The sequence below is a fragment of the Lycium barbarum genome, chromosome 9 (genome assembly GCF_019175385.1).
Source record: "Lycium barbarum isolate Lr01 chromosome 9, ASM1917538v2, whole genome shotgun sequence".
Taxonomy (NCBI): Eukaryota; Viridiplantae; Streptophyta; class Magnoliopsida; order Solanales; family Solanaceae; genus Lycium; species Lycium barbarum.
Genome location: NC_083345.1, coordinates 104,162,360 through 104,188,069, shown reverse-complemented (window position 1 = coordinate 104,188,069; position 25,710 = coordinate 104,162,360). Strand labels below are relative to the sequence as shown.

General features: G+C 37.5%; 1 protein-coding gene across 1 annotated transcript in view; it reads right to left on the bottom strand.

Annotated features, from left to right (window-relative positions):
* The window catches only part of LOC132609228 (protein DUF642 L-GALACTONO-1,4-LACTONE-RESPONSIVE GENE 2-like), a 45,289-nt gene extending 21,459 nt beyond the window's left edge, over positions 1–23,830 (bottom strand). Inside the window, exons 1-3 of the mRNA XM_060323105.1 lie at positions 23,627–23,830; positions 19,800–19,967; positions 18,607–18,939 (exon numbers count right to left, since the gene is read on the bottom strand). Coding sequence (XP_060179088.1) covers positions 18,607–18,939; positions 19,800–19,967; positions 23,627–23,711 — 586 coding nt within the window. The 5' untranslated portion in view covers positions 23,712–23,830. The remainder of the gene's footprint in view (positions 1–18,606; positions 18,940–19,799; positions 19,968–23,626) is intronic.
* Positions 23,831–25,710: the final 1,880 nt, after the last annotated feature.

Below are 25,710 nucleotides of genomic sequence, written 5' to 3'. Positions count from 1 at the left end.
AGGTAGAAACGTGAGCGTTGGAGGAGAACGCGCAAATGGTAAAATAGTTGAACGGAAAGGTAAGTAAGGCTAACCCTTCTTTCATAAGGCATGGTTCTTTGGCCGAATATCTAAATCTTCTATAATTCTATGATGTCCTTCAAATGACTCTATCTTCAGAGCTATTAAGCTCATGATTCTCGATATGTTACGATTGTACTAAGTTCCTCATATGACGAGTAAGCCTATAAAGATAGATGTAATGAATGACGATAATAGTGGTAATGATATTGATGGCGACTATAATGGTAATGACGATAACGATAACGACGATAACAGCGATGACGATAACGATGACGATAATGATAGTGATGATAATAGTAAAGATGCTTATGAGCTATTATGTATATGTATCTATGTATGACTATTATGGAACCCCGAGCATATAAGGCCGGGTAGAATATGTATATATTGATGTAAAGCGTGTGCACCTCTGCAGATGGTACGGATAACCCTGAAGCCTTGGTAGGGACAGGTATGTAACCTTGAGCCTTGGTTAGCCAAGTATGTATGATAACCGAGCCTAGTCATGGTCGGGTATGTGAAACACCGAACCTTCCTGGTCGGGCATGCTATGTAAATGTTATGTATATGATATAGATATGAATATGAATAAGACTATGTATATGAATACGATTATGGACGCAATGTAAATGAGTACGGATACGGACATGGATGTATGTACATGAATACACGTTAGAAATGAAAAGTCCCTATGAGAAGCAAGTAAGTGCTCATGACGATGATACGACTATCTCCCATCTTATGCTATTTTTTATGTTGCTTATTATGCTTCTATATTGATATTGATCATGCTTTACATACTCAGTACTGACGTCCTTTTGTTTGTGGACACTGCGTCATGCCCGCAGGTGGCCAGGGAGACAGACTTGATCCATAGCTACATTCTCAGGGACTACATAGCGGAGCTCCACTTCATTCGGAGCTATAGCTTTTTGGTACTTATTCTTTTGTGTACATATTTATGGGCATAGCGGGGTCCTGTCCCACCTATATGATGTGACATACTCTCCTTAGAGGCTTGTAGACATGTATATATGTTTAGATGTGTTTGGCCTTGTCGACCTATATTTTGGATTTCATTTTGTTGGCCTCGTCAGCTTATGTACATTGATATGGGCAAAGATGCCAATGATGATATAAAGGTATTGTTGTCCAATGGGATAGTATGATTGATTAATAGAAATGTATGTTTTAATATGTGGCTCACCTAAATGTAAGTGTAAAGGTACGCTAAGGGGTGCCCGGGTGGGCTAGCACCGGGTGCCTGTCGCGGCCCTCCGGTTGGGTCGTGACACTCAAAATATATATTTGCAAGATGGAAAGCTATTTTATCTATTTTTGAATTTGATATATAATATATTAAAGGAACTCATACTCTATTCCAAAAAAATTCACTCTGAAATTCTTGCAGGGAAGATAAAATGACTAGGAAAAAGAAAAAAAATTCATAATTTCCGACCCTTCCTCTTCAAAATGAAAACAAACCAGAGGCTATCTCCAGACAACCACAAGACATTATTTCCCAATAGCAAGCTGTCACCGCATAGCAAGAAAATTCAGTTTCCTCCAAGCAACTTTCAAAAGATGCAACTGGACCAAGCCAGCCACGATATGAAACTCCAGTAGACTATGTCATGAAGGAGATTTCCCAATCGTATCTTCTGAAAAATACAGAACCAATTTTAGTCTCTAGTATGCACAAGTGGGCAGATCTAGTTAAAGAAGAAGAATCTCAACTAGCTCAAGCTACATCTACTCCTTAGACATATAAACATTCCAAAAAATGGTATCAACTCATGGGATTTAAAATCACCATGACTGGCACTAACAGAAGAAAACTAAGACATAAATATTTCTTTTTAAAAAAATGACTGTTCCAATGTGGCGGCCCAAAGCCACACATCTTCTTCTCATCTTGTGGTTGCTAAAAGCACCACAAAGAAGTCAGTGGATGCCGTAAGCCTCATCTCACACATTTGATGTTCCACCAACATCTCACAACACACAAGTATGGTACATTTGGTACCCAACCAAATAATCTCCTCACCAGTACCACAACCCATTTCTTCAAGCAAAGGATCCTTCTCTGATGACCCAATTTATTATAAAAATGAAAAGTGTCTACCCACTTACATAAATTGAGCCAGAGCTCTGGCACTCGAACCCTAAGAAATGGCTAGACAAATACCTAGCCCTTCAGCAAATTTTATTCAAAGACCCCTCTATTTACCCAAAAATTTTATGAATTCATTCTTACAGATACCAAGTCCTTCTTGTTCAAGCCCAGTAAGGATAAGCAAACTCAGACATACGTTACTCATACTACGGTGTAGATTACTAAATAATATCGACAAAGGAATGGGGCATGCACCCAGCCAAATACAAAAGATTTTTCCAGTTTTATGAGCCTCAATTTTACAATTATTATGACTACCAAGCAGCCTGGATGAATGAATTCACCTTTCAGAATGACCTAGAAAAACATTCTTGGTTTATCCTTTGGGGGAAACAACTAGCATCTGAATTCCCTCAGTGGTTTCTACATCAATGGTGGGCTGTATATGGTCACAAAATTGAGATCATCCCTCCTCCAGTAAGGGAAGAATATGAATATTTTTTTTCACAGGTTTTTCAATGAGAACCAAGTGTCTATGCTCATCAAATTTTCTTATAGCTTTCACATCCCGTAGATCTGTTCCCAGAAGTTTGCCTTCCATAAACCGAAAGGACATAAAGGACTACCATAGCTAACCCTCCAAGACCATTCTAAATGGTACAAGAGTTAGAACCCATCCGAAGCTTACAAGCCGGCGGTGGAGAAATGATTTCTAAATAATCATGATATCTATCTCCAATAGATGCCGCCAGTTTTTATTTTTACAATAGAAATCTATTATAGCTGCACAACTAGCCAGCTCCAGTAACACAAGAGATTTTATCCAATAGATGGAAGAGATACTTCAACAAACTAAAGCTAAGATTTCCAGTAAAAAAAACATAGACATCGAAAAAATCTAGATCAGAAGATGAAAAAGATGACCCTGATTTAAGCATTTTATAGGATGATCAAGCTGATGACATCAACAAAGCTGATATAACGACTCATTTGGTCATTGTAGTGATTTTGACCCATTTACCGCCGTTGACCTTTTCCTCGAGACCTATTAATACGATTTTGACCCGCGGGGATGGGTGGTACGGCTCTCGAGGTGATCGGGTGAGATTTATGATGTCTTTTGTAATATAGAGCCTTAAAGTGGAAAATATTTGACCAATAGTTGACTTCTGGGTGAATAGTTGACTACTGAGTAAACGGACCTTCTTCGAAAATAGGTCGATTTTGAGAGGTCTGGATGGTCAATTATGACTTGGTGGACGTTTCGTTCGATTTCCAAGGCACTTGGGAGCGTTTCAGGTTATTGGTAGGAAAGTTAGTATTTGGCCATTGGGTGTTGACCCGGGGCCATTGGGTGTTGACCAGCCCAAATAAACCTCCGTTGAGAATTTCGAAACCGCCAGTGAGTCCATAGCGTGTTTTTTTGTGAGAATGCATGTCTGGTGTGTATCTATGAGGTCTCGAGTTATTGTCAGATTTTGGGACTGAGATAGTGAAAAACAAAGATTTTTCTGGTGTCTGGTGTCCGTCGTAGCGGCACCAGATGTGTTGTAGCGGACCCGCAGTGGTGAGGCCCTAGTCCACTACGGCGAGGGTGAAGGAATTGTGAAGAGTCGCCACAGCGGCTGGTAGCCTGCCGTGGCGGACTCGTGGCAGCGAACTGTAGGCCGTTGCAGCAGGCCTGCTGTAGGGGATAGTCCATCCGCTGCAGCGAATGACAGGACCAGTTTCTTATTTAATGCTTAGTAGAAACCATTCATTTCCTATCTCTTCATTATTAGTTTCTAAAAATCCTTTTAAGGCGATTTGGAGAATTCTTGGCTGATGAATCTTGTGAGTAAGTTCCTTAACCTTAAATTCATTCATTTACCTTTCCCTAAGCCTGAATACCTGATAGAGTCTCTATAGAACTAAAGCGGGAAGATGGGTTTTGATGTCTATTTCATTATTTGAGTTAAAGTCTTCTAAATGAAAATTGTTGGTAGATTAGACTAAGTTAAGTATAGAATTTGATGATTTAATAACAAATAGGCTTGAATCGTCCATTATTATTGATGAAATTGATGATTGAAAGTTAGCGTTCATACCTAAAATTGGGGCTTTCACTTTAATTCCGAATATGCCTTAATCTTGAGTTAATCTAGCAATTGATTTGTGGGTTTTGGTTATCTAGAGCATGAATCGCCTATTCCTCCTTTGAATATCCCATTATACCCTTGGGGGTCCATTTCCCCGTTTTTAAGAGTTAGAATTGGACCTAAATTAGAAGTATAGCAATATAGGTATTGTTCTACTTGATTTCTATAGTAGAATTCGAATATGGTTAGACTTTGAGTATTTCGAGGCGCAAAGAATGGGCAAGGCTAAGTTGACGGTTCGTGGCTCCTGTTCAGCATTCCAGGTAGGTTACGACTTACCTTATGGTTAGACTTCCGTTAGCAGAGCATATGTAAAGTTAGTGATTGTCGGAGAAAGCATATTACGCCTTCGGGTATGAAGTTGGGATGGATTACTTAGGTTGGTATTGTTGTCGATTATGGCTTGTCGCCTTGTTGTTTTCTATTGAGTTGTTGCCTTGTTGTGACTTATTGGCTTGTAGCCATGTGAGTAATTCTAGACTTGTTGCTTAGTGATTTACTTTATGATTGGAGATCCTCCAGTAGAGGAAGGTTCTCTCTTTATTCTCTTGAGGGACAAGAAAACATCCAGGTACTTGATAGGAAAACAAGCATTTTTTATTCCCCTTCAATGATTTGGAATTTCTAATTTTATCAAGTGTTGTGTTGTGGAGAATGGAAAGTTATAATATTGAGATTGTTATTGTGTCATGTATCCATGTATGGCTCGATTGATTTGATATGTTGTTATCATTCATTGATATTATGCAGTGTACTCATTCTCATCTTTGATGATACTCTGACATGAATACTTAGTGACTTATTCATAGTTGTGAACCCGTATCTCTCAGTTATTGGTTATTGACTTGTGAAAAGGAAGGAACTGATATTGATTTTGATATTGGGATATGTGTCCACGTGTGGTACGATTGTCATTGATATAGTCTTGTTGGCATTTATATCATGCATGCATTCGTACTCATATATTTTGATCAGGTTGCGCGCTGCAACACATATATACACACACTTACTTGGATCGGGTTGCATGTATCGCAACATTGACTGGATCGGGCTTCACGTTCCGTAACACTGACTTGGATCGGGCTGTGTGCCACAGCAGGTACATGGACTTCGCAGATCCCCCATGGGTCATGACTGTTGAGGCGTAGATATCATCCGTCCGGAGTATGTATGTATCATTACATTGCATTCATATTTCATTCACTCATGCATCTGATTTCTGGTAGTGGTTATTTATCGTATTACACGGTGCTCGTGAACTTGACTTCCTGGTTGGTTGCTGATTTGAGAATGTCGTGTGTCTGCTTAATACATACTTGGGAATTAATGGATTCAAGGAGTAGAGACTTTCTCCTAGGTTAAGACTTGAGGTTATAGAGTAACGTTGTTAGTTGTACTAGTGTTTATGGTTATTCTGAGGAATCATGGGAAGCTTGGCAAGATTTGTGTTTATGTGTTTCACCATAGGCTATGATTTGGTTATTGATCCTTATATACTTGAGTTGCCATTCTTGGATCGTGTGGTGTGTATACCTGATTGTGAGCATGTCTATTCTTCAGTCTCTTTCTTTACATATGTTAACTGACTGTTGTCGGCCTATGATGCCTATTCAGTATATGTTGTTTGTACTGATGCTACTTTGTTACATTTCTTTTTAGGGTGTAGAGTTTGAGACAGGTTCCATTTCCACTTCTCGAGACTGATTATCGAGGCCTGGCTTACGAGCATCTAGGGTGAGCATCTGACGAGTCGCTGTCCGGAGATTTCTCTATCCCTGTCTTTATTTTCTTCCATTCAGACAGATGTGTTTAGCATTTGAGAATTGTATTTTCTAGACATTACTTAATTGCTCTTGTAAGAGTCAGACCAGTTCCTTGAGGATTGTATTTATATTCCGCACCTATGATTATTTATGATTCAAGCTTTTACTTATTCTGCTCCATTTACTTTATTTTGGTTTGAATTGATGATTTGAAAAAGGGTTCACCTACTGAAGTGGGAATGGTATATGCCCGCGCAACTTAATGAAATTGGGTCGTGACAAGTTGGTATCAGAGCCCTAGGTTACCCGGTTTATAAGTACAAGAGCATGTCTAGTAGAGTCTTGCGAATCGGCACAATGAGCTCCATACCTATCTGCGAGAGGCTATAAGACATTTAAGAAACTTTCAAATCTTTTGTTCCTTTGTGCTACTTCATTCAAATTGGTATCTGAATTTTCTATCTTAATCATCCATAGAAGGTGGGAACTCGTCCTTAAATTCTTATGCTAGTGCTTCCATTATGACATAGCTTGGAATGGTACGAGATGTGTCATCTTGATTCGGATGCATGACCAAGTTCAGCTTCTATTTATAGCTTAAGGTTTCAGTTGTTTGGGATAGTGCTTAACATTCGTTTATTGTGGGGGTTTCTTGAGAAATGGGAAAGATGGTACAAAGAGTTAAATGATCTTCATGTTTTCAGCGTTAGGTTGCTTGGAAGTGGCAAAAGTGCATGTATGGCTTAACAAGAGTGATTTGTTTGATGATTTGATTGGTTTTGGTAAAGGTTTCAACACCGTCAAGGTATTATGATGGTTTGCGTGACATAGGTGTACAAATGACTTTTGTGGAAAATGTATAACGAAGTAAATTGCTTAATGTATTTTGGTATAAGTACCTTTCGTATTAATGGGACGGACGCATAAGGAAGAGGATTTGGATAGAGTAATCTTAGCTATAAGGAAGGGAAAAATTGGTATCTACCGTGTTTGATAGGATAAAGGTGCAATTAGAATGAGAGTGGATTCTGTATTCGGTCATGAAAAGTTAAGTTGGGCTTCGACGTGACTATATGGTAGAGGTTTGCGGGTTCTTCCAGGAAAGTGGTTATTGGTTCTAAATCGAAAAGCAAGGTTACTTGTGACGAGTGGAGACTTAAGATATCGAATAGCGGTAGTCCTGGACTTTCAGTAAGGGGTATGTCCGCCGGTTCAGCGTGTTTAGAGGAGCGATAAGGAGATCGTGGGATCAAGAGCTAGTCGATTTGAGGATTATGTTACGGTCATGCGTGGTAAAATAGATATAAGGTTCAGTGTTGAGTTGGTGAGTTGGTATGTTGGTTATGTCGTGGCCCAGTAAAAGCCAGTGGTTGATTAATAAAATGACTCTAGTGTTGGGCAAGTGTAAAGTTTTTGTACTCAAGGGCCTCTCGAGTGTTGCATCTAATATTGGATTAGGGTTAAGGGCTTTGCTCCTGCTGTGTTAGTTTCGACTAGTCCCTGCTATTACAGGTGTTGTTACTCGGTTGAGTTGATCGAATGAAAAAGATAATCGCGTGAATAGTTAGGGGTGTTCTGGTTTAACAATTGAGAAGTTCGAAGTGGTAAATCAATATGAAGGTTTGAATTAATTCGAGTTATAGAGAACATTCGAAATTTGAGTTAAGGGAACTCTAGTTTGTAGAGTGTGTGGCCTACTACTAACTCCAGAATTGACCCGACTAGTTTGCAAAACTTATGATTATGCAGTATTCTATTGAGAATTTAGAAAGTATTCAATTTTAGAGTTGAGTGAGTTAAGGGAGCTCTAGTTTGTAGAGTGTGTGGCCTACTACTATCTCCAGGATTGACTTGGCTAGTTTGCAAAACTTATGATTATGCAGTATTCTATTGAGTGGGTTCGAGAAATGGTTAAACGGCGACGATGATTGTGATTTGATTGGAGTTGGGAAATTGAGGAATAAGAAAGGTATATTTGATCGAGAATCGGTAAGAATGAGGTACGTCTTTGAAATTACTTAAGTCTATATAGATTGTGGTGTTGTTGTCTTGCATAATTCAGGTGGGGATGAACGTTGAATAAGCTCAAGAAGGAAGTCTACAGAAAAAGACTAAGTGATATGATGGATTAAGTGATATAACGAAGTTCCATGAGGTTTCGTGATCAGCGACTAGTGAGAAAGGAAATCCAGGTAACCGACATGTTAAGGTTTATAGGAAGTGGCTTGTGTGGTACACCGTTGGGTAATTTTGTAACACTCTACAGTAGATGAGTTAGTATGGTTTTAAGAGAAAGGATTTGTGAGAATTCATATTATGTGAGGGCTAGAGTTATATTCTCGAGATGGCACCGTATTCATAGTAAGTGTTTAATGCTACGAGTAATATTGACTGGATATCTTGGGTGAATACTTTTGGATATTAAGGACTTGAAAATTGTTACGCTGGATTGGCGCAAGAGGTTGCGAGATTTGATGCTTTCAGAAATGTTACGGGCATATCAAGGTATTACAATGGGAGGTTCGAAGGTTAAAGGGTTTTTATATGAGGCTATAGGTTTTTGCGTCAAAAAGTTCGGGGATTTATCAGATTTGTGTATCGGGTAAAGGTCGAGAAAAGTGAAGGTTCCAAACATAAGATATAGTTCTTCGATACCCACTTGACAGCTTGGATATGATTCAGCTTTTGGAGTTAAAAGTAACAGACATGATTTATTATGCGTGAGAAGTATATTAGAATTGGCCGCCACCGAGGTGTGGTAGGACTGTGATTAGTTTTGAAAAGTTAGAGTCAATTTAAGTGGCTATTCGCGGTATCCAGGGGTTATGCATTCATTCCGGGTCAGGATTGTTTGGTTAGAGCTTGATGGACTATGGTTATATTCCCAGAGGGACTTATGGGTTTCCAGTAAATCACCTTTATGGATTCGATGAGTTTCAGTTCAGATTTGAGGTATGACAAGTCTACCGAGCTTTATCAGGGTTTGCGAGTGGACTTGATGGCATTTTACTAGGAGCATATATTCGGACGGATATAATGATTTCGTCGATACTTGGTGATGATTTGAAGAGGTACTATGGTTGCGAGAGGTCTTTAGAGTGATCAGATGGTTTCCTATGGACTTGGCTCGTCAAGGTATTCAGTGGTATGCTTCTTGTATTGCGATTTGAAGGTTTAAAAAGACTCAGAACTAACGGGCTATGAGTAAGATCTATTTGATGGAATTGCTTAGAGTGCTCTGATAAAGAAAGAATTCTTTTCGGGCAAGAGTAAGCCATAGTTTCGGGCTTGTGTTTATGTGTTTTTAAGAAATCATCGTGCAAAGAACAACTTTAAAAAGGGTGAAAGACATGTTAGTGGAATAAGAATATTTTACCGGTTCAGAGTAGGCTATGATTGTGTCTATATCTAAAGGTTTGTCTTGTTTTGAGGAATGTTTGTGGGACCTATCGATTGCATTCAGAGGTATGGTTATAGCGAATCAGAGAATTCCATCAAAGCAGTTCATTTATTCGGGGTTCAATTGTAAGAGCATTTCGAGTATGTTAATATGAAAATGGGATCTTTTAGCTAAGTTAGAGGAAGTTTGACTGATAAGGTAAGAGGGCAATGATTGCGGCGTACTTCGTGCCATGGAGGCTTCCGTGTTGTTATGATAATGATTCCTTGGTTACCGTCAGCTTTCATACTCTCTTTCCTCATTCGAAGACGAACGATTATTTAATTGGTGTCTGATCAAACGATCTGTTTGGTCATTATAGTGATTTTGACCTATTTACCCCCGTTGACCTTTTGCCCAAGCCCTATTAGTATGATTTTGACCTGCGGGGATCAGTGGTATGGCTCTCGAGGTGATCTAGCGAGATTTATGATGTCTTTTGTGAAATAGAGCCTTAAAGTGGAAAATGTTTGACCAATAGTTGACTTCTGGGTAAACGGACTTTTTTCAAAAATTCATCGATTTCGAGAGGTCTGGATGGTCGATTGTGACTTCGTGGGATATTCGGTTCGGTTCCCAAGGCACTTGGGGGCATTTCAGGTTATTGGTAGGAAAGTTGGTACTTGGCCATTGGGTGTTGACCCAGCCAAATAGACCTTCGTTGGGAATTTCGAGACCGCGAGTGAGCCCGTAGCGTATTTTTATGTGTGAATGCATGTCTGGTGTGTATCTGTGAGGTCTAGGGTGATTATCGGATTTCAGGATTGAGATAGTGAAAAATCAAGATTTTTCTGGTGTCTGGTGTCCGCCATAGCGGCACTAGATGCACTGTAGCGGACAGCCTATGATGAGGCCCTGGTCCGCTACTGTGAGGGTGAAGGGATTGTGGCCGCCTCATGGCAGAGAACTGTGGGCCGCTGCGGCGGGCCCGCTGCAGCGGACAGCCCATTCGCTGTAGCAAATGACGGGACCAGTTTCTTATTTAATGCTTAGTAGAAACCATTCATTCCCTACCACTTCATTATTAGTTTCTAACCATCCTTTGAGGCGATTTGGAGAGTTCTTGGCTAATTTCTGTTGTGGGTAAGTTCTTTAATCTTAAATCCATTCCTTTCCTTTCCTTTCCCTAAGCTTGAATCCATGCTAGAGCCTCTATAGAACATAAAGAGGAAAGATGAGTTTTGATGTCTATTTCATTATTTGAGTTAAAGCCTTCCTAACTCCCACCCCACCCCTCTCTCCCCCCTAACGGCATTACCGACCAGGTACCTCTCTCTCCTACCCTCTCTTTGACCGACGAGCACCAGGGGCGTAGGTTTCCGGTCGGTTCAGCCCAGGTACCCAAATTTTTCCGGCAAATTCCGGCGTGAACAGTAACTTCGGCGGTGAACAATGACTTCAGCGATGAACAATATTTTTTTGCTGCGAATAGGTTTCTTTCACCTGGAGTTGGGACCTCCAGTGGCCCATAAAAATTATGTCCTTTGGCCTTGAATTTTTTTGCCTGCTGCTTTTTGCCTCTTGACTTGCATTCTTCCCTTTATTCCTCTCACTTATAGTGTTATCATTCTTGGCGTAGTGGCCCGACTTGCCTATAGTTTCTTGCTAACTTTTGCTTTAGTGTTTATTCCTATTTGTTTTAGATAAATTTTTGAGCAACTTATTTTGCCCTAGTGGCTTTAGTGAGCGATGGTAGACTAGGGTCATGTTCTCGATCGGAGACGGGGGCTAGGGTTAGGGGTGGTAAGTGGGTTCAGGGAACGTCTAGATTGAGAGTAGGGTCCTGGAACATTGGGACTTTGACGGGGAAGTCCATAGAGCTAGTTAAGATTCTTAAGAAGAAGAGGATTAATATAGCTTGCGTCTAAGAGACCAAATGGGCAGGATCTAAAGCTAAGGAGGTGGATGAGTATAAGTTATGGTTTTCGGGTAAGTCAATGTATAGGAATGGGGTAGGCATTTTAGTAGATAGTGAGCTAAAGGACCAGGTGGTAGAAGTTAGGAGAGTCAATGATCGGATGATGGCAATTAAGTTGATCGTGGGAGGGTTTACATTCAACATTATTAGTACCTACGCGCCACAGGCAGGCTTGGACGAGAAAGAGAAGAGGCGTTTTTGGGAGGATTTGGATGAAGTGCTGGGAGGTATACCGATCACCAAGAACTTATTCATTGGAGGAGATTTCAATGGACATATTGGGTCATCTTCGGGGGGCTATAACGATGAGCATGGTGGTTTTGGCTTTGGGGACAGAAACAGAGGAGGGGTCGCACTCTTGGATTTTGCAAAAGCTTTTGGATTGGTGGTAGCCAACTCGAGTTTTCTGAAGAGGAAGCAGCACCTGATAACCTTCCGTAGTTCGACGGCTGCGACGCAGATAGACTTTTTGCTCCTTAGGAAGGATGATAAAGGTATCTGTAAAGACTGCAAGGTCATTCCGAGTGAAAACCTTACGACCTAACATAAGCTCTTAGTGATGGATTTGGAGATTAAGAGGAAGAAGAAAAAGAGGGTGGTGGATGGCCGGCAGAGGATCAGGTGGGGGAGTGACTTTGTCTAGTGCCAGGAGATGAGGGAGAAGTTGATGGATATGGGGGCTTGGGAGAGTAGGGGGGACGCGAGCAACATGTGGGAGAGAACGACCAACTGTATTAGGGAAGCAGCTAGAGATGTACTGGGGGTCTCGAGAGGTCATCGTGGTGGGCACCGAGGGAACTGGTGGTGGAATGGAGAAGTCCAAGGGAAGGTAGAAGCAAAGAAAGCGGCGTATGCGAAGTTGGTAGATAGCAAAGACGAGGAGGAAAAGCGGACGAATAGGGAAAGGTATAAGATTGCGAGAAAGGAAGCGAAGTTGGCAGTTTCGGCGGCAAAAACGGCAGCTTTTGAACGCCTATATGCAGAACTAGAGGACAAAGGCAGGGATAAGAAGTTGTTTAGGCTAGCCAAGGTAAGGGAGAGGAAGGTACGGGATCTGGATCAAGTAAAGTGCGTCAAGGACGAGGATGGCAAAGTATTGGTGGAGGATGCTCTCATTAGACGGAGATGGCAGTCATACTTCCATAAACTCTTGAACGAAGAAGGTGACAGAGACATTGTGTTGGGAGATTTGGAGTACTCTGAGGGGCGGCGCGATTTTGGGTATTGTAGGAGTATAAAAGTAGAGGAGGTTAAGGGAGCTGCCCGTAGGATGCGTAGAGGAAGAGCGACTGGGCCTGACGAGATTCCTGGGGAGTTTTGGAAGAGTGCAGGCAAGGCAGGTTTGGAGTGGCTGACTGGGTTGTTTAATGTCATTTTTAAGACGACGAAGATGCCCGAGGAATGGAGGTGGAGTACGATGGTTCCTTTGTACAAGAACAAGGGCAACATTCAAAGTTGCAACAACTATCGAGGTATCAAGCTGCTAAGTCACACTATAAAAGTGTGGGAAAGGGTGGTGGAGATGAGGGGGAGGAGAGGTGTGTCCATTTCAAAGAACCAGTTCGGATTCATGCCGGGGCGCTCGACTACAGAAGCCATTCATCTTGTGAGAAGAGTAGTAGAGCAGTATATGGTGAGGAAGAGAGACTTACACATGGTTTTCATCGACCTAGAAAAGGCTTACGATAAAGTGTCAAGAGAGGTTTTATGGAGATGCTTGGAGGTTAGAGGTGTACCTGTGGCGTACATTAGGGCGATCAAGGACATGTATGAGGGAGCCAAGACCAGGGTTAGAACAGTGGGAGGAGACTCGGAATACTTCCCAGTGGAGATAGGGTTGCACCAAGGATTAGCTCTTAGCCCTTTTTATTTGCCTTAGTGATGGATGGTTTGACGCGGCAAATTCAAGGTGAGGTGCCATGGTGCATGCTATTCGCGGATGACATAGTTCTGATTGACGAGACCCGCAACAGAGTGAATGTTAAGCTGGAGGTTTGGAGACAAACTCTAGAGTCTAAAGGGTTCAAGTTGAGTAGGACCAAGACGGAGTACATGGAGTGTAAGTTTAGTGACGAGACACATGAGGCTGGGTACCCAGGCCATCCAAAAGAAAGGAAGCTTTAAGTATCTTGGGTCTATTGTACAAGGAGATGGGGATATTGACGATGATGTCACGCATCGTATTGGTGCAGGGTGGACGAAATGGAGGCTCGCTTCAGGAGTGCTGTGTGATAAGAAGGTGCCACCAAAGCTTAAAGACAAGTTCTACAAAGTGGTAGTGAGACCGACTTTGTTGTACAGGGCGGAGTGCTGGGCAGTCAAGAACTCGCACGTCCAGAAGATGAAAGTTGCAGAAATGAGAATGTTGCGATGGATGTGTGGGCACACCAGGCGAGATAGGATTAGGAATGAAGATATCCGAGATAAGGTGGGAGTGGCATCAGTGGAGGACAAGATGAGGGAAGCGCGGCTGAGATGGTTTGGGCATGTGAGGAGGAGAGACACAGATGCCCAGTGCAGAGGTGTGAAAGATTGGCTATGGACGGTTTCAGAAGAGGTAGAGGTAGGCCGAAGAAATATTGGGGAGAGGTGCTTAGACGGGACATGGCGCAGTTCTAGCTTACCGAGGACATGACCTTCGATAGGAGGCTATGGAGGACTCAGATTAGGGTAGAAGGCTAGTATCCCGTCATACTAGTAGTCGTGGTTTTGATCTTCATTTTCTTGTCCTTTGATTCGTGCAACTATATGCTAGTCCGTGTACCACGATTATCGTATTTATCGGTGGTAGCCACTGTTTCTGTTTTCTCATACTGCTTTATCATGGTTTTGTTTGCTTTCGTTAGTTTCATTTTTGTATTGCTTTGAACTGTTCCTGCTTATCTGACCTTTTCTCATCATGTTTTCTCTTGAGCCGAGGGTCTTCTGGAAACAGCCTCTCTATCTTCCGAGATGGAGATAAGGCCTGCGTACATTTTACCCTCCCCAGACCCCACACTGTGGGATTTCACTGGGTATGTTGTTATTGTTGTTGTTGAGTTAAAGCCTTCCTAAATGAAAATTGTTGGTAGATTTGACTAATCTAAGTATGGAATTTGATGATTTAGTAACAAATAGGCTTGGATCTTCCATTATTGTTGATGAAATTGAAGATTAAAAGTTAGGGTTCATACCCAAAATTGAGGGTTTCACTTTAATTCTGAATTTGGCTTAATCTTGAGTTAATCTAGCAATTGATTTGTGGGTTTTGATTATCTAGAGTATGAATTGCCTATTCCGCCTTCGAATTGTCCATTTTACCCTTATGGGCCCATTTCCCCATTTTTCATAGTTATTATTGGACATAAATTAGAAGTATAGCAACATGGGTATTGTTCTTCTTGCTTTCTAATATAGAATTCGAATATGGTTAAACATTGAGTATTTGGAGGCGCAAAGAAGGGGCAAGGCTAAGTTGACGGTTCGTGGCTCTTGTTCGACATTCCAGGTAGGTTACGGCTTACCTTATGGTTGAACTTTGGTTAGCAAAGGATACGTAGAGTTAGTGATTGTCGGAAAAAACATGTTATGCCTTCGGATATGAAGTTGGGATGGATTACTTAGGCTGGTATTGTTGTTGATTATGGCTTGTCGCCTTGTTGTGTTCTATTGAGTTGTTGTCTTATTGTGACTTATTGGCTTGTAGCCACATGAATAATTCCTTTCTTAGTGATCTACTTTATGATTGGAGATCGTATTTTATCAAGTGTTGATGTCGTGGGGAAGGGAAAGCTATGATATTGAGATTGTTATTGTGATATGTGTCCACGTGTGGCACGATTTATTTGATATGTTGTAATCATTCATTGATATTATGCAGTGTACTCATTCTTATCTTTCATTTTTTTTTTTTTTTGAGTCAGACTCATTCTCATCTTTCATTATACTCTGATATGAATACTTAGTGACTTATTCATGGTTGTGAATATGTATGTCTCAGTTATTGGTTATTGACTTGTGAAGAGGAAGGAATTGATATTGATCTTGATATTGGGATATATATCCATGTGTGGCATGGTTGTCATTGATATCATGCATGCATTCATACTTATATATTTGGAACGGGTTGTGCGCTGCAACACACACACACATATATATACACACTTACTTGGATCGGGTTGCACGTACCGCAACACTGACTGGGAATGGGTTGCACGTTCCATAACACTGACTTAGATCGGGCTGTATGCCACAGCAAGTACATGGACTTCGCCGATCCCCCATGGGTCATGACTGTCTAGGCGTAGATATCATCCGCCCAGAACATGTGTGTATCATTGCATTCATATTTCATTCTCTCATACATCTGATTTCTAATAGTGGTTCTTTATCGTATTACACGGTGCTCGTGAACTTGACTTCCTGGTTGGTTGCTGATTTGAGAATGTCGTGTATCTGATTAATACATAATTGGGAATTAATTAATTCGATGAGTAGATACTTTCTTCTAGGTTGAGACTTAAGGTTACAGAGTAACGTTGTTGGTTGTACTAGTGTTTATGATTATTCTGAGGAATCGTGGGAAACTTGGCAAGACTTGTGTTTAGGTGCTTAGTCATAGGCTATGATTAGGTTATTGATCCTTATGTACTTGAGTTATTATTCTTGGATTGTGTAGTGTGTATATCTGATTGTGAGCATATCTATTCTTCAGTCTCTTTCTTTATATATGTTAATTGACTGTTGTCGGCCTATGATGTCTACTCAATACGTGTTGTTTGTACTGATGCTACCTTGCTACACTCTTTTTCGGGGTGTAGAGTTTAAGATAGGCTCCATTTCCACTTCCCGGGACTGATTTTCGAGGCCTGGCTTGCAAGCATCTAGGGTGAGCATCTGACGAGTCGCGGCCCGAAAACTCCTCTAGCCCTGTTTTTATTTTCTTCCATTCAGACAGATGTGTTTAACATTTGAGACTTGTATCTTTTAGACATCACTTAGTTGCTCTTGTACGAGTCAGACCAGTTCCTTAGGGATTGTATTTATATTCCGCACCTATTTATTTATGATTCAGGCTTCTACTTATTCTGCTCTATTTACTTTGTTATGCTTTGAATTGATGATTTAAGAAAGGGTTTGTCTATCGAAGTGGGAATGGTAAGTGCTTGCGCGATGTAGTGAAATTGGGTCGTGACAACTGACATCACCCATGACATCAGCAAACGACTTTCTGAAAATTGTTATTGGACGTTACTGTAGACAATGGTTATTATTGTAGACGTCACTGTAGGACGGTAGATGTCACTATAGCACTGTAGATGTCACTGCAGCAGTTTGAAATTTTGGCTATAAATATAGCCCCCCATTTTATCTGCAACACTTCTTTTTAGAATAAGCTTTCATTCTCTCAGAAGAATTGGTTAGAGCTTGTTCCCTATTATTTGTAATATTTATATTATCAGTTTAAATATCAAGTTTTAAATAATTTTTCATAATTTGCCTCTGTCTTTACTTTTGTATCATACATATGGGGTACCTTGCCACCTAATTTATTTTGTTGTATCTCATACATAAGGTAGGCACTGCCGCCTGATTTTATTTTAGTCTGCAATTTCATTTTCTGCATATTTACATTCTTGTAATATTATATTTGCTTCCTATCCTTAGTTCTCTGTAGTTCTTCCCTTATTATTTTAGGGGGTTCACTTTCGAATACTTGGTATCAGAGCCAAGTGGTACATATATAAAAGCACAGACAGAGGCAGATCCAATCATATGCATGATATGTAATAAATCTAAAAGCAGAGACAGATAAAATAAAAAATTATTTAAAAGTTGATATTAAAGTGATAATATATTAGTATTACAAGTTATAGGGAGTAAGCTCTAACCAGTTCCTCGGAGAGAATGAGCTTATTGTGGAAAGAAGAGTGTGCATCACAAACGAGAAGGAGGAGTATTTATAACCAAAATTTCAGACTGCTATAGTGACATCTACAGTAACACCCATGGTGTACAGTAACCTGCAACAATAATTTTCAGAAAGTAATTTATTGACGCCATGGATGATGTCAGCTTCAGTGAAGTCATGATGTCGTCAGCTTTGGTGATGTTGTGAGCTAGATCATCCTTCTAAAATGTTATAATCAGGGTCGTGTTCTTCATCTTCTAAAGAAGACGTTCCCGATTTTTGAGATTTATAGTTGGGAAACTCATATTTGTTTGAATTTTTATCACCTGTTGGATAAAATCTTCTTTGTTATGGCAGCTGACTTTTTAAACACATAACAATCTGATGAGTTTCTCAACACATAGAAGCAGCTTCTTGCACGGCTATCGATCTAGAAGTGAAATTACCTTTTAAACACATAGAAGCAGCTTCTTCAACAGTTGCTCTAAATGGTCTTGTTTTTATTGTTGAATTTGTTGAGTTTGAGTTTGAGATAACAATCTCAAATCTTATGACTTAGATCTAGCCGGATTTGAGTGTATTCTCCAATTTTTTTAGTGTATTTTGTATTTCGCCTGAGATCCAACTATTCTCCATTTTTAAATATAATGTATTTTGTATTTTCGCCAGAGATTTGAACGAATTTGATTGTATTCTTCACTAAATACAGTGTATTTTTTGTATTCTCTTGTATATTTGTATTTTCAAAGGAGAAAATTATGTATTTGAATACACATAAGTAATGCCTCGACCCAAAGGCAATACATATACACTCAAAAAATGACGAATACAATCAAATACATCTCAGATCTGAGTTTATTTTATTTCTTGTATCTGCAGATCCGAATTTATTTGAGTGTATTCGTCATTTTTTGAGTGTAAATATAAGATATATATATTTGGTTGATTGTATTTTTGGACAAACTAGATATATTCTGACTGTATGTGTTGTTGAATGATCTGTATACATATGTATTTGGCTGACAGTATTTTGAAATTGTGTATTTAAATACACCCTAATATACGCAAAACCATGTATTCAAAGACATGCAAATTGTCCTAAAAACTAGCTACAAAACGTTAATCGGTAAAAGGTAGCTACAGTTCGTTAACAACTCCTAAAATATAGTTATTTTTGTAAGTTTCTCTTAATTATTCATATATTTCCTACTATAACACAGTAAGATAATGGGCTTATAAGCAGGCCCAAATAAATGATCATAGAGTAGAGTTGACTTACCTTTGGGCTTATCTGGAACGAAAAGCTTCTTGATAGCAATATCATCAATAATGGGCCCACAAGTTGGGTCATCTTCCATATCAGGATTCTTAAAAACGACAGCCACGTCATCTTCTTCAGCTTGAAATGCCCACGTGTAAGAATCCCAGCCGTGGACACTATAAAGAGTCTGAAGATCAATGGTCTGTGATACAGGTGGAACAGACACGTTCAGTGACTCTAACTGTGCACATGTGCGAGCTGCACTGAATGTCACTGAATAAATAGAGCCTTTTTCAACTTTGAGATCTTGGCTTAATTCGGCGTCGTTCCCTAAACGTACTGCGTGTTTGCCTGTTGAAAATAATAAATGTTAATGTGTAAATGTCTATGTTCATTTCCATCGTTTTAAATTATTTGTCGTTTTAACTCTCTTTTTGTTTTACACGCCTATTAAGAAATACTCTCTCTGTTTCAATTTATGTGAATCTATATTTTCTTATTAGTCTGCGCAAAAAAGAATGACATATTTCTATATTTGTAAAAATATTTATATGACATATTTCTATATTTGTAAAACAATTTATCTTTAATGATTTATAGCCACACATAATATATATTATGACTCATTTAACACCACAAGTTTAAAAATATTCTCTTCTTTCTTAAACTCTGTGCTCAGTCAAATAGATTTACATAAAATGAAATGGAGGGAATATTAATTAGGAGGTGTATTTGACTAACTTTATCCTTATTTATATCTAAGTTATAATCTCTCTTCATTAAATGTTCACTCTATCTATGTATTATCTCAACTAATGACAACATTCTACTGAGGGTACAATGAGAAAAAATAATTATTGTGCTTTGAACTTCTAAAATGACAGATACTTTGAGACAACTATTTCTAATAACCGTGACAAATAATTTGAGACAAAGAGTGTGTTTGATGTTAGTCATGTAACTATTAGGAAATCTAGATGCATGGATTTGATATTTTCAATGTGCGAAAAGTTTATTAGTATGTGTACTATGAAACAATTTAGTTGCGTTGAGGTTAGAACTATCATTTAGCACCTATAAATACTTCTTTTGTGATCATTTTAAATAAGAGTGGGTTTCACTAATGAATATGAAGTGAGCTAAATGTTTATCTTCCTGTTTCATCTTCTCTGTTGATATTATCAACGACCCGTTTTATATTTCCAACATACCTTGTGGTACTATGAGGATCATTCCACCTTGTTTTTGCCCTGATTCTACAAGCTCTACTGTTCCGTTTGTTTTCCAATTTGGAATTTCGAGTGTTCCCTCGAAAAATCCGTTTCCTGTGGAGAATCCGCCTGATGGAGGTATCTCGAAATTGCCGTTAACTAACGGACCTGCACAGTGAAGAACGTAATTACTCCCTTTGTTTCAGTTTATTTGTCTTATTTTTTATTTAACATGACATGTTGAAGACCATAAGATTAAATGTTTGGTACATGTCTTAGTTTGAGCTCACAAAATTTTACAAAAAAAAAAAAAAAATCTTAAATTTCGTATCCAATCAAACTATCATATGTAAACTGAAATGTAGTAGAAATTAGATATAGACAATGTCAGGCAGCTATGGCGATGGTATAATTTTTCTTTTTTCAATTTGAGTCCCCAAAATGTTTTCATTTAAGTGTGAGAGCGGTAATACTCCAAAAGGTCGAACGCGAAAATAATTACATAATTAATATAAAATGGGTCATAGTTAATCTGTAGTATTAAATGATGTAGTCTCTGTATAACAGAGTAGCATTGTAACTTTTAGTTTCTCGTATAAAACCTAAGGACTAGTACTACCACCTTTGTGTTCGAATATAAAAAATCTATATCATTACTACCAAGCATAGTTTTATTTTAAATTTGGAAAATGATCAAAAATATTCCTAACGTATTAGAAATGGTTCAAAAATGTCCCTCATTTCATCTATGAGGTCAAATATATCCGTAACATATTAGAAATTGATAGATAATGTCCTCCTTCCACCTATTGGATCAAATTTTTGAATCATTTCTAATATGTTAAGAATATTCAATTTAGTAGTAGTAAAACTAATAAGAGTATTAAAGAACAAAATACATTTAACAATATTTGTATAATTAGTTCTTTATTACTCCCTCTGTCCCAATTTATGCGGCACTTTTCGTTTACCGAGATTCAAACTGTAAAAACTTTGACCAATATTTTAAGATGTATTTTTTCCCCCAAATTGATATGAGAAAAGTTGTAAATTATAGTACTTTTCATGTGGTTTTCAAATATATAAATTTTCATCTTAAAATATTAAGTTAATCTAATCCAATTTAGCTTCAAAATTTAGTCAATTTGACTCTCGAAAAACGAAAAGTATCCCATAAATTGGGATAGATGGAGTATTATCATATCATATTACAAATTATACATCATTTTTCATTGCATAATATTCATTCGTTTCAATTTATATGATACACTTTGATTGATCGTAGAAGAATTTAACGAAAATAATAAAAATTTCTTAAATTTATAAGTTACTTCAAGCCATAAAAATTTAGATGTCTATAAATTATCTCATTCAATATAAAAGAAAAAAATATAAGTTAAGTTATTTCTGAATTTCAGTAGCTAATAGGTAGTACCAGCAAGTTTTATGCACTTGCAATGATGATCCTTTCTTTTACTTTTGTATTTTATAACTTTCCCCTATGAGATAAGGGCCCGGCCCAACCAGTGAGGAATTGTCATGAAAGCATGAATAGAAACCAAGATGAACAGTTAAAAGGACCTATTAACTTAGGGGTTATTTGCTAGGCGTACTAAATTATTCCTTTGTTCCTAGATTAATTTATCCCATTTTAGAGGTGGAATAAAATAATTACAAGGTTAATGGGATAAAGTGAATATTTCATCTCTAAGTTTGGGCTTCATTTTATACTTTATTAGGTAGAAGGTATAAATTTATCTCAGATTCTATTAAACAAAGTATAAAATGAAACTCATATTTAAAAATGAGATATCCCTCCTTATATCTTGTACCAAACGACCCCTGATGTGTCCTCTACTTATTCTCTCGAAACCCACAAAAAATAGTGCAATATACTGCACAAAACATCTTCTACCTTTGTATTCCCAATCAAAATTGAGCAGTATGTTTCCACTTAAGCTTTAGCCAAATGAGTAGTCACATCACCATGGAGAGGTAATGGTGCAAAAGTGACATGAAATCTTTTACTCTTTATCAAATGTATCAAATTTGGCAGCATGTTTATTTAGTGGACTTATTCGGCAATAAGCTTATTTATTTACGTCAGTGAATTTCAAGCACGGAGTAATTAAAAAGAAGCAGTCTTAATCTTCCGAAACTTTGTTACGCAAATATAAACTTCTTCCCTTTAAGATTTGATTAAATATTTCCATTTTACTGCAATAACATCCTCTTTATGAAATGAAAGGATTAAACGAGCAAAGGCATTTAAATTCAGTTGGTCGCACCTCTATTCCGTGTTAGTTTAAATGAATAGCATAACACACACACACAATACTTAATGTGAAGAAACAAAACATAATACTGTATGAAAATTCTCAAACAGAGTATAATAAATGACTCAAGAAGTCATGTCTGCATTAGAAGAATGTGGACAATATATATGACAAAATGCTAAATGAAAAACACAACGTTTTAGTCAGCATCAGTCATAAGCTTGCCGACTTTCTGCATGATGGCCCAAATTTACGTAGTTTTGTACTTATAAAAAGGGCTCGTGACACCTACGGTTTTCTTATTTTTTTAAACAAGGGTGGTGAGCACGGATTATGTTGTTACTTTTTACCAACATAGATAAATCGACAACTCTGCCACACATTTCAGAAGATGAGAAAAACTCATATACAATACTACTCCTTCACTCTTTTTTTCTTTTAATTTGTCAAAAAAGAAAAAAAAATTATATTTAGTAACAAGTCAACTTTAAATGTACCTTTTTGCTTTTAATGAAATGATTTCTACCACACAAATTTCTATAATTTGTTTTCATTTATAAGTTTTAAAAGATTTACCTTTATTTCTTAAATTTTTTATCCGATCAAAACCTCATATAAAATGGGAGAGCGAGAGAGAAGTATTTTGTTTCTGCAACAATTTGAACTTGGACGCGGTTTTCACCGACTTAATGGAATTTTACGCCACACGCTTAGGTGTCATTCTGTTGAGTGGCAACCCCAAAGCATATATTCCACATTCCCTCTATTTCAATTTATGTGAATCGATTTTCTTTTTAGTTCATGTTAAATGAATGACCTCTTTCCTAATTTGGAAATAAATTCATTTTATGAAATGATTTACAGCCACACAAATATTCAAGACTTATTTTAAATCACAAATTTCAAAAATTTCATTCTTTTTTAAATGTCGTATTCAAAAATTCACATATTGAATAAGATGGAGTATACATTAAAAATTAGAAAACACAAAACAAATATATTCAACCAGTGGTGGTCCACTGGTCCTCATATTACATCGAGTATAATATTACTGTTTCTTTATGAAAATAAGTTCAAATTCCACTCTACCACCCCGATTACCATACCCTCCTCCTCCATATGGTCGAATTGTATGTTGGATACTAAGCTCATGAAGTACTATCATGATTCATTACAGACAAATTTATCACAATTAACATTAACGAGCTGATTATAATTACAGAACACAAATAAACAGCAAGGATGGAATATTTCAGACACCATTTAGAAATGACTAGCTAGCTAGTACTATTTGTTTACTAATTTAATTGGACATTGAAGTAAAAAAGTAATGCAAGAATATTTTATCAGATCTCATCACAGAGAAAGCATGCAATTTCAAGCTGTTTTAAAAAAAAAAAAAATATATTGGAATAAATGTTGAGAGTGGGATTTGAACCACACCCTTTCGGACCAGAACCTTGATCTGACGCCTTAGACCAACTCGGTCATGTCAACTGTTTGCAATATGCAAGCTACTTGAGCTACAAAGAGGGAATAATGAGAACGTACCGTCTTGAACTTGTCCAGCCGCTGAGCAAGCTAGCAACACCAAGAATGCAGTGACCCATTTGCAATTTGTAGATCTCCGAGCCATGTCTGCTATTCACAGGTCACAAAGTACAGTGGGATATGGTGACATATAGCTGAGTACAGAAGGAACTCTAACTCTGAAGAAGAGTTGGGGCTTTGAGTAAAGAAAAGGGGCAAAGAGCAAATGTCCCTTTATCCAAGATTCCACCTCTTCTCTGTTTTTCTTTTTTTTTTCCTTTTTCTTTTCCATTGTGCTTTACCCTATTTAGGAGCCGTTTGGACATGGTTTAAAATTATGAGATGAAATCATGTTTGGACATGCAATTTGAATTCCTTAAGTATTATTTTTCTTATAGACATAAAAACTCCACAAGTTGTGAAAACTATCAAAATATTCTCAATTCTTATACATCTTACCAAATGAGCAAGTCATAGTTCATAACAAAATTAATACGCTATTGAAGGCCTTCCTAAAAAATACAACATCCATTGATCAAACTTTATTTTAATAAAAAAAAAATTAACATGAATAATAATGTAACTATTCTTTAATATAATTCTCCCACATGATAGACATAAATAAAGGTTGGTAGGAGTAATTGTTAAAAATATCTACCAACTTATGGGTCTTTTTTTACATAATATAAACTTATGGGTTAAGTTTTATATTTAAAAGAATTTAAACCATGATTTGAAACCCCAAATCATGCCTTTTTGGATGATTTGGGATTTCAAACCATAGTTTGAAATCATGAGATGAAATGCATGTCCAAACGCCGATTTCATTTCATGGTTTCAAATCACCTGTCCAAAAGCCTACTTAGTAAGCATTTGGACATGCGATTTGATGTCATGACTTCAAGTCATGAGATGAAATCAGCGTTTAATAACTTTATAACTTTATATTTTGTAAAAAAAGACCCATAAGTTGGTAGATATTTTTAACAATTACTCCCACTAACTATTTACCAACCTCATTAACTTCTATCAATCGTGTTCATACCATGTGAGAGGATTATATTAAAGAGTAGTTACATTACTATTCATGTTAAATATTCCTTTTTATTGAACTAAAGTTTGATCAATTGATGTTGTATTTTTTAGAAAGACCTTCTAGTAGCATATTAATTTTGTTATGAACTATGACTTGCTCATTTGGTAAGATTGCATAACAATTGAGAAAGTTTTGATAGTTTTCACAACTTGTGGGGTTTTTATGTCTATAAAAAAATACAACTTAAGAAATTCAAATTGCATGTCCAAACATGATTTTATCTCATGATTTTAAATCATGTCTAAACGGCTCCTTAATTGAGGGGGTCATATATTTCGCGAACAAAGTTATACACAGACGAATGTAGTGCTAAAATTAGCTTTAGGCTCGATACATGCGTTAAAATTTCTAATACTATAATATAATGTGATTGTGATAGAATTTTAAACTTAAATCTGTGATAGTCAAATCATAAGTCGTTGCATAGGAGATGAACTATACGATTATAATACAATTTATGCTTATTTTAAAGAAAACAAATAGTTGAAAGATATCAAGACTGTTTTCTTCTTTTTTTTCTCATGTCCAAGTATGTGTAGCTAGAGTTATCGATATTTGTATCGGCAGAAAATCTTAGGTATCGTGTAAAAAATAATTAAGTTGCATGCAAGTTAGCTTAAATATCACTGTTATAAAAATAAAAAAAAATATTCTCGTGTTTTAGATGTTTCAATTCCATAAAGCTAAACCTTATCCTATGTTGGATCCGATATGATATTATTTTAGATTGCTTATAAAATTATATCAGTTGTCTCTTTTACCAAAAATGAAATATCAACTAAATATGGTATAAAGTAATATTAAATTTTATACTGAAATAATTTTCTTTTTTCCCATAACAAAACGATCCCATTGTTTGTTTTTATCTTGTGCGTAGGGCCTGATCCAGCTAAAAGAGTTACAATGATTCGCATTTTGATCAAATAATGATTAAGGATGTATGCTTTCTTGGTATAATAATGGAAGGTGCGCTTCTAATCTTAGGTGATTTATAAAATGAAGATTCGTT